Below are 14,511 nucleotides of genomic sequence, written 5' to 3' on the forward strand. Positions count from 1 at the left end.
TACATATCATGTAAGAGTACAGAATCCCATAGTGATTACATACAACTCCACTGAACTTCAGATTATTCCCAACCAATGCCTTTATAGCTGGTAGTTACGTGCCAGCGATTGACACTGATCAAAGAATAGCCTTTAGTAAACGAAAGTTCTAATATGTATCTCATGTCTATGGATACTAAATGAGTATACCAATATCAAAATATCTTATGACTAAGATCTATGAAGACGATTTGATGCGAGTTACATCCAACGTCATTCATAATGAGGTCTGTGAGTTTGGAAGTCAAATCCTTGAGTCCAAAGTCAGAATAGTCTTAATTTAGAGTCGTTCCCACGAGTCTGACCGAGGATAATTTAGAATACAATATTCATGGATTAAACGTATTAAAACCGAACATAATTATATTATTCAACATTTGCATTTAACCATTAAATCAAAAGAGAACTCAAAAGTATAATTGTTTAAATGTTCACACATCTACATACTAAATAAAAAAAAACTACTAGCTAATCTAAGACCGATAGCATCTCTATGTTGATCATGCTTGTCCTGAGTCATCGTTTAGCGAACGGGTCAGCTAGGTTTTGATCTGTGTCTACTTTGCTTATTATTATGTCTTCTCATTCCATTATTTTCTGTATAAAGAGGAACTTCCTTAAAATGTACTTGGCTCTGTGATGAGGTCTGGCTCTTTGGCCTAAGCAATAGCACCTTTGTTATCACTGAACACCCCGATTGGTTTGTAAATACTCAGAACCACATCGAGGTCAGTGTTAAACTTCTTCATCCAAACAGCCTCTTTAGCAGCATCTGACGCAGCTATATATTCTGATTCGGTGATAGAATCCGCCATCACACCCTGCATGGAGCTTTTCTAGTAAATAACTCCTCCACTAAGAGTGAATACATATCCTTATTGTGAGTGAGAATCATCTCGTTTAGTCTGGAAGCTAGCATCAGTGTAACACCTTACAGTGAGCTCTTCTTCCACTCCTCCGAACGCTAAGAACATATCCTAGGTCCTTTTCAGGTACCTTAGAATGTTCTTTACAGTAGTCCAATAGATAATGCCAGATTTTGCTGAAAACGACTAGTCGTGCTTAAAGCATACGAGACGCCAGGTCTAGTGCATAACATAGCATACATGATAGAACCAATCGCTGAAGCATATGGAATTACTTGCATGTGCTTAGTTTCAATGTTCGTTGCAGAGATTGCGACTTGTTTAACACGGTTCCTTTAGCCATGGGGACAGCTCATTTCCTGGAGTTATCCATTGAGAAGCGTGCCATTACCTTGTCTATGTATGTACTTTGACTTAGCCTGAAAAGCCGCTTAGACCTATCTCGGTAGATCTTGATTCCAAGAATATAAGTAGCTCCTAACCAGTGCTTAACTTCCTTCAACATAGGAATGTTGGTACCAATGATCAGTATATCGTCCACATACAGGATGAGGAATGATATAGTACTCCCACTAGCCTTTCTATAAACACAAGGCTCATCTTCATTTTTGACAAAGGGAGGAAACAAAGGAATGATATAGTCCAATGGGTAAATACAAGCAACGACTCTATCAAATGAGCATGGTGGGAAGCAAAAGAAAAGCATTGACAATTATTAGTGACTTATGGCATAAGCGTCTTGGGCATGCTTCACATGGAAAACTTTGTCTTTTGGATTTTGTTAAGAATGGCTCTTTGGGAACAAACGGTACGTTTTGTGATTCTTGCACCAAGGCTAAATTTACTAGATTACCTTTCCAATAAGTTTAATAAAACCCAAAGTTGTTTTGAGCTTTTACATTGTGATATTTAGGGAAGGTATAGAACTCCTTCAATCACAGGTGCCAACTATTTTTTAACCATAGTTGATGATTTTAGTCAGTCTGTGTGGGTATTCCTTTTAGAACACAAGTTAGAAGCGAGTGATTTTTTAATTGGTTTTCATAAACTGATTAATACACAGTTTAATAAAACTATCAAGAGAATTAGAAGTGAAAATGGAGGTGAATTTACTTTAAATAGAATGCTTAACTGTTACACCGGGCATGGTATTCTTCTAGTGACCACTTGCCCACATACCCCGCAAAAAACGGAGTTGTGGAGCGAAAACACTGTCATCTTCTCGAAACGGAAAGGGCTTTGAAATTTGAAGCTAATCTGTCCACACATTTTTGGGTAGAATGCATCATGACGCAGCCTACATTATAAACTGGCTTCCTTTAGAAGTCATTGAAAACAAGACCCCCTATGAGATTGTTTATGGACAAAAACCCGATTATGAAAGTTTAAAGGTTTTTGGGTGCCTTGCGTATTATCGTAGCACTGAAACGAAGGGTGACAAGTTTGAAGAACGAGGGAGACCAAGAATATTTTTGGGTTATTTGTGGGGTACCAAAGGTTATAAGATCTATGATGTGAATAATGGCAAGATTATAATGTCTAGAGATGTAAGGTTTGTTGAAAATACACTTCCTTATGACTCTAATGTTGACCAAAAGGAAGATGAAAAACCGGAAATTTTTGAGTTTCCAATATGGTATTATGATTATCAAAATCCACATGAAAACACAAGCAATATAAATGAAGAGAATGAACCAGAAACCGAGAGCCCAAATAGTGGCGTAGACAAGAATATACATGAGGGTGATGTCATGCAAAATGACACAGACATTGGCAATTTGCAACAAAACGAAGGGCTGGCCCAAGTGGCAGAACCCAAGGCCCAAATTGAAAACGTTGGGCAAGCCAATGTGACCGAACCCACGACCCAAACTGAAACAGAACATGAAGAACCCGCCAAGGAAAAACGAACAAGAACTTGTCCTGCTCGACTCAATGATTATGTTGTGAATCTCTCACCATCTATTGATCAAGCTTCAACTAAGTCTAACCTCAACGGTATACCCTATTGCCAATTTTAATTCTTATGATAAATTTTCTGATTCGCATAAAGCTTTTTTAACAGCCATCAGTTTAAATGATGAGCCAAAGACTTTTAAACAGGCTATTCAGAATGAAAATTGGAGAGAGGCAATGAAGAAAGAAATACATGCACTTGAGACTAATGACACGTGGACTCTTGAGGATCCACTGGAGGGAAAACGAGCAATAGATTCAAACTAGGTGTACAAATTAAAATACAAGCCAAACGGAGAGATAGAAAGATAAAAAGCAAGGTTAATGGCAAAGGGTTTTACTCAAATGGAAGGAATTGACTTCCATGAAACCTTTGCACTGGTGGCAAAACTTGTCACTGTCTGTACACTCTTGATAATTGCAGTAAAGAAGAACTGGATAATTCATCAGTTGAATGTCAATAATGCATTTATAGATGGTGATTTAGACGAAGAAATTTACATGAAGATTCCACAAGGTTTTGACAAAGGGAAGGAAACAAAAGTTTGCAAGCTAAAAAAATTCCTCTATGGGCTGAAACAGGCATCCAAGAATTGGTATCAAAAGTTTACAGCTGCTTTTCATGAGTTTGGCTTTAAACAATCTAAGCCCAATCACTCACTTTTTATATTTAAAACAACTACATTTATGGCGGCTCTTATTTATGTAGATGACGTTATCATAATGGGCAACAACTTAAAGAACAGATTGCTGACTTGTTACTTCGTGAGAGAACGAAGCATGTCGAAATGGATTGTTACTTCGTGAAAGAACGCGTTGAGTCAAAGGATATTGAGCCGTTACACATTGATACTAAGGAACATATTGCTGACTTGTTCATGAAAGCTATTGGTCCTAGACAGTTGCGGTTTCTACTCGACAAGTTGGGCATTTGTGATCTCCATGATTCAACTTGCGGGGGAGTATAGAAAGAGATAGTTTTCCTTATTTATCGATTTATTCTTGTATTTTTATATTTTGGGGATTTTCGTTTGGGCTGAATCATTATGAAATAAACTTACAAAATTCTTTAATTCTTTTATACAAATCTCAATTATCATGTATCTATAATTTGATTCACAAATCTGATATCCATTAACAAATTTATTTTAACTTTTAGGACATAACTGATGAACTGGGACTTTTATCTGTGATTTCATTAATTAACGAGACTTTATTTTCCTTTTCACTATAAGCATGTAACATTAAAGCCTTTTGGCATGTTGCAAATCATTTTGGAATCCCGCCGCATTGCACACGTAATCCCACTGTTTACTACCATTAGTAAACAACTCAAAACCGTGTTGTGAACTAGCCACATGGAAAAAAATTGTAAGCTGCTAAAAGACAAGTAGGCTAAATACAACAGCCATGTTTTTGTAAATATTGCGAATTTAATAACTATGCAGATGGTGACTCATCTAAACAAAACGGTCACGCTTGGTTATTGGCCAAAGCAGCCAACTTTTGTGAACTGAAGGTATAGATCTACCACTTACTATATTATACAGTAACTTATAATGCAATTCTCATTCCGTACCTCTTCAAAACCCGCATGTTGTACCCTCTTCAAAACCCAAAACAACGATACACTCTTCAAAACCGGGCATTGTACCCTCTTCAAAACCCAGTGCAACGCGCTGGTACTGAAAATTTTGTCATATCACAGAAGACGTCTATCTTGTCTTAATGATGTACACTTTCATTCTATTAAGTTGTTTGTCATGCTTGACAAAAAGGTATCTTACTGTAACATGTTTCTCACATTGTTGTCGTTGTGTGCTCTAGTTTTGTTAAAATGTGGTTCGCAGCCAAGTTGACAGGCGATAACGCTGTCTAAGCCTTTTTCTCCATATATTTGATAGCTTGAATGGGATGGAGACTATAATCGGGTTAAATTCACCAGCTGTGAACACATAACATTCACGTGAATACAATCCCTTTAGGTAAGGTTTGGTAGCAAAATGTGTTTCGTTGCATCTATTTCTTGGTTTCGATTATATTTAACTTGTCATTAGTTTTTTCGTTAAATTCAAATCAACAAACCACTCCCCCCAACCTGGTGGCAACGTGGGGGGTCTAAATCCTAGTTTCAATTTAATTTGATTTAACCGCACCAACTGAACCTTCAATTAGGAAATTCCGAAACTGACGGTTTCCACGTTCAATTCCGTAAGGGTCTCCGGCTATCAAAGCCATTATCAAAGTTTTGGTTTGCGAGATTAAGTCAGTATTCAAAACACATAAACTCAACTTAGATTTCAAGTTAGCTAAATATATGCAGATATATATAACATGCAAATAGCCTATGAGATAATAATCATTAAGGTTGGGCTCACACTTGCGAGATCAATTGTAGCCTTTACAGCCGTCATGAGTACCAATGTTGTAACAGGTTAAAGTAGCATTTCTCAACAGCCAGAAAGATGATAGAAACTATTTTACCTTATGATAATGTGACCCAACTCAAAAACAAGCTATACTGATAAAGTGTTGTAAAACAAGCCTAATAGCTAAAACAATATGAGTATAGATGTAGGGAGAATGAGAGAGATTCATTAATTACGCATATAATATAATGAGATATTTATAGAAGAGAAAACTTGTGGAATAAATTAATCTATGTTAGATACTGATAATCATAATATTAATATATTTATGTTATTTGAAACTTTTTATAGCTTTTTTTATTGAGAGTAGAAGAAGCAAGTTATTTGTTTATTTATTTTTTTTAAATACATAGTGTTAGTAAATATTTTTCAAATCATTCATTTTATAGAATATTATTTTTCCATTCTATTTTGGTTAAAAAAAACTTGTTAAACGAGTTTTATTCTATACCAAACCCTAACCTAGTTAACAACAAAATGTCGCTAGCTAGATGGTTTGGTTCAATGGTCGCCATATGGTTTTTTTATAGGAAGTCATGAGTTCAAGTTTCATATGTAACAATTTGCTCTAAGAAAACTTTCTTCATTATAGCTGGATATCTGAGCCAAGTCAGCACGATCTGTTGTTGTTCAGACGAAAGAATGATATATTTGCTAGGACGATTATCATTCGAGTGTTCAAACCTTTTTCTATTAAAAAATAAATAAATAAACAATAAAAAAAAAGGACAAAGATCCCACCAACGAATCTCTCTCATTCTCTATCCCCAAAGTCTCCGCTTTCCTCTCCAAACCCTTTACCTTTGTTTTGTTCTCTATCACCCAATCAAAACTTTCTTTTCCCGTCAATTAAAAATGCCGATCCCCAAAGAGCCGGCGACTCCGCCGATGATCGGCAAGATCGGTCCGTACACCGTCTTCGTCACACCTCCTCCTACTCCCAAACCCAAACCCTCCTTCGAATCTTCTCCGCCTCCGGTTCTTCCACCCCCGGTTCAGTACGAGAAGCCCGGTTCGAAATTCGGCTTCTTTTGGGACGCCGTCGCTAAAGTTCAAAACGGTATCGAATTTGTTGAATTGTGTTAGTTCAGTTTGATATGTGTGACTAAAGTGAAATATGAAATTGTGGTAATTATTGACAGCGCATTCGAGTTTGGATGATTCGCTGGCTCGGTGGTTCGGGCTGAATCAATCCAAGTATCAGTGGGCTTTGGATGATTATTATGAAAACAAGACAGTGGTAAGCTTATACGGTTCATGTTCTACATTTTACTTCGATTTATACGCTCAAATGCGTAGATTTTGACTTTGGAATTGATAGGAAATCAGTTGAATAAGAAATTGTTAAGGTTAGTGTTACAATTATGATTATTAGAAGTTAGTTAATGGCTATATATAACTTTATATTGAAGGTAGGCTTTCATATAACTTAGAAGTTAATTATTTCCCACTCAACTCATCAGTTAAATGAGTTATGAAGTTATCGCGATTATCAATCTTGATAATGGTTGGAATTGCGCATTAGGAGGTTCTACAGATAGCTTTTAGGTTATTCGTGTATTAAGTCATATGTAGAGGTTATTTATATCTGAATATAAGGTACGTGCTGATAGAAAGGTATCACAAATATAAAAGATATTATATGATCTTGCACCCTGCGTAGGTAATGCAAGATAAATATAATAAATGTTTCGTGTCTTTGTGTTGTGGTGAAACATTTTGTTGTGTTTAAGTTAAAAAATATTTGCAATGGTAGTACACTCCTGATTATGTTTAATAGCATTATTTTAAATTAAATTTATTACATTCTTGATGCTTACGTGGGTGTTTAAACACTGTCATGTTTAACTCGACACAATGTTTAAACCGCAGGATCAAGTTGATGCAAAAGTAAAGGATGTATCCACCAAAACACAAAGTGTATGAAATACTTATTGGGCAAGGTAAACTTGTTAATCGTTTTTTGGTATTTAAAGCTTATTTGTTGGATAAGATCAAATCTTTTTGATCAATATATGGTCGGATACGATACATTTTTATGCAGGATTGTTGTCGGGCAATGAACCCTAAGAACCTTTTTTGATTAATATATGGTTGGATAAGACCAAATCTCTACAATTACTTTTGCTTGCATGCAGAGGTCCGTTTATCTTATTAGTGTGATGAGACCGAAGCATGTAGCCTTCTTATTTATTATTTACAATATTTTTTTGTTGGGCGCTACCGAAAATGTGCTTATTAATCTCTTGAATTTTAACTATGTTTTGTTGTATTTGTATCTATGTTTCCTGCTAGAAGTTAATTGAAATTTGTTTAATGTTCTGATTGTGGCCTTTGTCTTAAATGGAGTTGGTGTTTGTTTCTGCTTTGCTTATTCATTGCAGAAACTAGTGAGTGTTGAACATGTGAATCTTCAATGCAAACAAAACCTGACAGATTATTACGCTTTTAACCTAGCAACTGAGCGTTACTGATGAATGATGTTAGCAATGTTAGATATAAACCGGAGTTACCTGTCTTTTGGTCAAATTCGTTTTGGATTTTGTATGCTAACTTTGAAAATGAGAAAATAATAAATCTCAACTCACACACACTGTTGGTTAACCCTGCTATGGATCTTATATTGAGTTTAGATATGATTTCATTTGTGTCAGTGAGCAAAGAAATTTGGTGGCTATGTTAGTGTAGCTATGTGAACAAGAAGGATAAGAACTTGTTTTGAGTCAATTTGTAAGTGGAAAATATTTTCTTTGTTTCTTAAATGGTTGTCTTTTATTTAATCAAACTACCTTTTTCTCCTTTAAGCTTTTCATAAACTTCTAAAGTACCTTCCATATTTCTTTCAACACAACTTTGTATATATTCTTATCTTTATAAAAGTTTGGTTATTCTTAATTTGTAGAAGTGTGTTCAAGAATGAATTTTAAACTTATTCTTTACTTTGTTCGGTCGGTTCAGTGTGTTTCTCCTCCCTTCGGCTGAAATAGATGAGGGGGAGGGGAGGAAAAGCTGCTGAGGCCCAGAACTTCTCTGTTTGATATTAATACAAAGAAACATGATTATTGTGTATACTATATTAAAATTTATGACATTATTATTACTAATCAATAAAATAAATATCCTGAGTATCAAATTATTTTACAGTAAAATATTTAAGTAGGGGATGCTTGTTCACATGCTTAACAAATCAAGTAGTATTCGTTTACTACACAGAGAATCATTTCTTATAAGTCACAATATAAGAAAATATTGTCACAGCCCCCGACCTCTATATCTCGGGAGGGAAGCCGTGAACGTTGAGTGGTGGTATCAGTGTTTATTAAAATAATTTGCAGCGGAATATTTCATCAGAACCGTAATTGATCAGAGTTATAAAAACACCATAATTCTTATTTCATTAAGTGGGATAAAAACCCATCTTTATACAAACATAAGTTTTATAGGGATAAACCTTAATTTATAAAACACGTTTCTTTATTCTTGTGCCAAGCCACTTATTTAAGCTGGAAGCCCGCAGGCATCATTCTTTTGTCTCTAACAAATCACCTGAAACATGTTTAAAAATATTTGATCAGCAGGAAATACTGGTAAGTACATTCATTTGTAAATGACACAATTTACAGTTACAGCATTAAGATGTTTTTTACATATGCATGCTTACAAATTACAGAAAGGTACTTGTCACTCGATCGTATCTATGACTGTGGTCATATTACTTATTGGCTAACGCTTGTCCAATAAGTAACGTGTAATAGCCTAGTATGCAAGCATTGTATACAAAACCTCACAATACCAGTAGTAACCATCCCGTAAGTCTACAGAGACTTAATCACTGTAATGCATTTTAAATCCTTTGAAAACATTTAGACTATTTGTCATGAGTTTAATGGGTTTAGAAAAGCATCATGACAGTGTTGGAAAATCAATTATCTCACGCAAATGTGAGTTGTGCAAAAACTCGAATGTCTCACCTTGCAAGTTTATTTTTAACAAGCCTTCTGATGTTAAGCACCTAGATTAAACACAATGTAGTATATCTATATTAGTATAAACCCATAATCATAAGGATAATCACGAGATATGAAACTTTACACGATGGCACAATGTCTGAACTTGTTAAGGTAGAGCTTTTGGATTAGTGTATAAGTTCCTTTCGATCAGAGAAGTACCGTTACAACTATTCGGGTATAATACCAGCCTTATATATAAGAAATTTTGAGAGATGTGAAGTCCAGAATCCCAACTTATTTATACTTGAAATTGGGCATCTTTGCGTCGCGCGAAGGAACAAAATTACTAAGGCGGCGCTTAAGCGGCGATGTGAGCATGCGAAGTGCAAACTGTGTCATCAAAGCGCCACATTGCGCCCATCGCACTTTGCCGGAGCCCGTGCCCGTGAGCATGCGCGTCGGGTGCGTCGCCCCTCTGCTAGGACTACTGGGTGTGATTTGGCACATAAGAATATTATCATGTGAACTTTCTTTCTTATAAAGAGCTTACAAGTTTTGTAATCAAGCGATGTGGGACAAGATTTTGAAATCCTATTTATACTATGGTGGAAGCCTTTCATTTTCTTTCCTCCATCAATGTCGGATGGAATTTCTACTTCTTTTACTTTCTTCATTCTTCCTTTTATTTTATTTCTTCTCTTTTCCTTCTTATTTCTTCACTTCTTCTCTTAATTATTTTATTTCTTTTGGATTGTTTTATGGCTTGTTATAGTCTCCCCTCCTTATTTTTAATCTCTTCCTCGAGATCTATTGGAATAGGTGTGGGTACTTCCGTTTCATTTCTGATTCCAATTCCCAAGTATATTCTGGTGCACGTCTTGAATCCCATTTCACTTTGACTAGAGCTATTCTTTTATGCTTGAGATTCTTGATCTTTCTATCTTCAATTTGTTGTGGTTTCTCAACGAATTTCAACTTTTCATTTACTTTTATATCTTGAAGGGTTACTTTTAATGATTTATCAGCTAAACATTTCCTTAGGTTGCTTACATGAAATACATCATGTATACCTGTCATTTCTTCGGGTAACTCTAGCTGATAGGCTACTGGTCCAACTCGTTTAATAATTAGGAATGGTCCAACAAACCTTGGACTTAACTTTCCTTCTTACCGAATCGGACTACTACTTTCCATGGAGATACCTTCAGTAGCAATTTATCTCCAACTTGGAATTCCAATTGTTTGCGTCTATGATCTGCATAACTCTTCTGACGATCTCGTGCGGTCTTTAATCTTTCGTTGACTTGAATTATCTTATCAGTAGTTTCTTGTATGATTTCATGACCTAATAATTTTTTTCCTCCTACTTTTGCCCAGCACACTGGTGTTCTGCATTTTCGTCCATAGAGTGCTTCAAATGGGGCAGCATTAATACTTGTATGATAACTATTATTGTAAGGGAATTCTATCAGTGGTAAGTGTTCATCACAATTTCCACCAAAATCTATCACACAAGCTCTTAGCATGTCTTCCAACGTTTGTATGGTCCTTTCACTTTGACCGTCAGTCTATGGATGATATGTTGTGCTCAAGTTTAACCTTGTTCCCATGGCTATTTGGAAACTTTTCCAAAAATGAGAAGTAAAACGGCTATCCCGATCAGATACAATGGATAATGGAACTCCATGTAATAAGACAACTTTGTCTACATATAACTTGACTAATTGTTCCATTTTAAAAGTTTCCTTCATTGGTATGAAATGAGCTGACTTTGTTAATCTATCCACAATCACCCAGATTGTGTCATTACTTATTCTTGTTGTAGGCAATTGAGTAACAAAATCCATTGTTATTAATTCCCATTTCCATTCTGGCATTTCTAATTGTTGAAGTAATCCTGATGGCTTTTGATGTTCAGCTTTAACTTGCGAACAAGTTATGCATTTCGAAACATAATTAGCTACATCCTTTTTCATTCCTATCCACCAATAGGTTTTCTTCAAATCTTGATACATTTTATCTTTTCCGGGATGCATCATATACTTTGATTTGTGAGCTTCCTCGAGAATCCTTTCTCTTAGATTTCCAATGATTGGTACCCAAATTCTATTCCCCATTCGGAAAATCTCATCACTCCATTTGATCAGTTGATCAATTGTACCATTTCTTTTCTCATCAGCAATGTTATTTCCTTCCATTGCTTGTTTCTGAACATTTTTCACTTCATCAAATTAATTGATTTGAAGTTCTAATCTTAGAGCTTGTACTCTTTTAGGTTTCTCGTGCTCTTTTCTACTTAATGCATCAGCTACTACATTAGCCTTACCTTCACGGTACTGGATTTCAAAATCATAGTCGCTAAGAATTTCCATCCAACGTCTTTGTCTCATGTTGAGCTCCCTTTGCCCAAAAATATACTTTAAACATTTATGATCTGTGAATATAGTAAACTTACTATTATACAAATAATGTCTCCAGATCTTTAGGGCAAAAATTATTGTTCCCAATTCTAAATCATGTGTTGTGTAATTCTCTTCATGCTTCTTCAATTGTCTGGATGCATAAGCAATAACTTTTTCACGTTACATTAATACATATCCTAATCCTGATTTTGAAGCATCACAACATACTGTGAAATCTTCAGTTCCTTCTGCAATGCAAGTATTGGGGCATTCTGTCACACCCCAACCTATGGCGGAATATGCCGGGGCGCAACATAATTGTATCATAGCTCAAAAGACACTAAAGTAAATACACGTGTCAATATCAAATTATTCATTTCATATTATTCAAGTACGCAAAATCACAAACATTGTCCCATATAAATAAACATAACAATTAAATAAAAAGAAATAAATAGTCTTTAATTCATCATGCATCTAAGGTCCAACTACTCGTTAATCCCTTGATTCTTCATCCAATATAGCTACCTGCTCCATGCGGGAAAATACATAGTTTGTTAACATAAAGTTGAGCAAGTAATCACGGTTTTTGAATACATATAATATAAAAATGACAATTTCTTGCGATAATATGAAATACTACAACTAGCATAATAACAATATAACAATAATATAAAAGTTGTCTTTTCACTCTAATCCCATGGATAACGAGCTACTCCGATGGCGTATAATCATACTAATGAGAATGAAGATGAGATACCAACCACCAAAACATAAAAATAAACACATAGTAACATTTTAACGTATAACTACTTGAGCAATATCATATAACGCAAATAGTGGAATTGTAGTGAAAAATAATTTAACGCATAATGCCCCCGAAATATAAAACGGTAAAAAGGGGGGGTGTGAATTACTTACTTTTAGTGAGTGGATTAATAAGGATGAGATGATGATAAAAGTTAAGATAGAACTTGTACGTTCCTCGGGATACGTCAACAAAAGCGCCTAATTGTTAATGATAGCGTTAATTAATTATAACGAAGTAATTATAACGATAGTAAAAATTAAAAATATTAATAGTTGAATTATCCATATAATAATTATCATTATTTTTATTATTATTGTTTCCTTATATTATTATTATTATTATTATTATTATTTGGTAAATAATATAAGTGATATATTTATCCTTTTTCTTTATATTTTCAAGTAATTGGATTTTTTAATAGATAATAACTGATATTAAGTACTATATATATGTTTGATGAACATTAATATTAATTATTTTAAAAATTATACATGTGTATATATATATTTACAGGAAAATTATTTGAATCATTAAACTAGATTGATTTAGATGAAAATATTTGTTTCATATTATATATATAGATAATTGTACATATATATACACATATATATATATATATATATATATATATCATATATAAACATTTATATAATTTCGACATGAAACCACGACCAAAATAATACTTTCGAGGTTCGGTTTCATTAAAACAAAGTTTATTTAATATTATATTGTGCTAGTAATAAAAAATAAAAACAAGATTCAAGAAAAATAAAATAAATAAGTAAAACCGGGTCCAGGGGGTTTGAACCCGCGCCTGGACCTGTTCCAGTGGCTTTACACAAGACGCACCAGCCAATAGGCTGGTGCTTTAGTTTGCGTTTCATAACAGTTTTTAAAACATATAACCAGATACACCCAGTACCCCATTTCAATTCAAAACCCTAGAAACTTAATCCGTTGATATGTTTATTGTTTGTTTAAATTGATTTGGGGTTACTGTTTGTAGATTAAAAACGAGTTACAAGCATGTTTCAATTACCTATGGAGGTCGTGGATTGAAGGTTAACGACAACTGGTGGGTTACGGCCGAACTTGAGGTTAGAACTGGCTCTTGACGACTTTGAAATTGTAATTTGTTTAGGGTTTTGGTTCGCAAGGTTGTGAGGATTTTGTGTGCACGATTAATTGAATTATGCTTGTGTATTTATAGGGTTCCCAGATTGATTGAGCCTCGGGTTTAATCTAACGAATTACTCATGATTTTGATTCGTTTTTCCCAATTTAGAGTGTCGGTGAGGTGCGATTTGGGTTAGTAAAAGATATGGCACGATCAATTCTTGATTATGTCCGATAATTAAGGTCCAAGCAAAGGAGGGGGGGTATACGGTTGTTGGTGATGGGGAAGAGAGGGAAAGAAAGAAAGATTATAATAATACTTGCATTCAGGTCCTTGCTTTTTGATATGTGATGCAAAATTTGATTAAAGTTTAGTTTGAGGGTTAGTTTTGCATATATTGGATAGTTAAATAAATATATAAGATAAATAATTTAAACTAAGGAAATCTTTTATTGATAGGTTCATCCGAATGCGAACCGGGTCGGGTAACGTTTACAATTGAAAGAAAAACGGAAAACCGAAATGTTACAGCATTCCCTACTTTTGGAAATTTTGTCCTGAAATTAGGGATTAATCTGTAACGAAGAGGTGCGGGTACTTAGCTTCCATTTGGTCTTCTCATTCCCAAGTGAACTCGGGACCACGCTTGGATTCCCAACAAACTTTGACAAGCGGAGTGCGGGGCTATGCTTAGTTTCTTTGTCCATACGATCCATGATTTCAACGAGTCTCGATCGCGCGCATAGATTCATCAACTTGTACTTCATCGAGGGGTATGTGGATATTCCTCTCGGCTAAGCACTTCTTGAGATTCGAAACGTGGAAAGTCTGATGAACATTGGAGAGCTCTTTGGGGAGATCGAGACGATAAGCAACTCGACCAACTCTTTCAACAATTTTAAATGGGCCAAAAAAACGAGGAGATAGCTTATTCCTTTTAC

At 34.9% G+C, this 14,511-nt stretch overlaps 1 protein-coding gene and 1 long non-coding RNA gene across 2 annotated transcripts; both read left to right on the top strand.

Annotated features, from left to right (window-relative positions):
• Window positions 1–2,185: 2,185 nt before the first annotated feature.
• On the top strand, window positions 2,186–3,128 carry LOC143570145 (uncharacterized). The gene is made up of 2 exons (XM_077055879.1): window positions 2,186–2,903; window positions 2,971–3,128. The coding sequence occupies exons 1-2, from the start codon at window positions 2,186–2,188 to the stop codon at window positions 3,126–3,128; spliced, it is 876 nt and encodes a 291-aa protein (XP_076911994.1).
• Window positions 3,129–6,302: 3,174 nt separating this feature from the next.
• On the top strand, window positions 6,303–7,552 carry LOC143570142 (uncharacterized). Its single transcript, XR_013141876.1, has 4 exons — window positions 6,303–6,350; window positions 6,433–6,530; window positions 7,163–7,233; window positions 7,335–7,552. It is a non-coding gene; the product is annotated as an uncharacterized LOC143570142 (long non-coding RNA).
• The last annotated feature ends 6,959 nt before the right edge of the window (window positions 7,553–14,511 follow it).

The sequence above is a fragment of the Bidens hawaiensis genome, unplaced genomic scaffold, assembly GCF_021521415.1.
Source record: "Bidens hawaiensis isolate Kalapana, Puna unplaced genomic scaffold, B.hawaiensis_p1.1 tig00024836_1, whole genome shotgun sequence".
Taxonomy (NCBI): Eukaryota; Viridiplantae; Streptophyta; class Magnoliopsida; order Asterales; family Asteraceae; genus Bidens; species Bidens hawaiensis.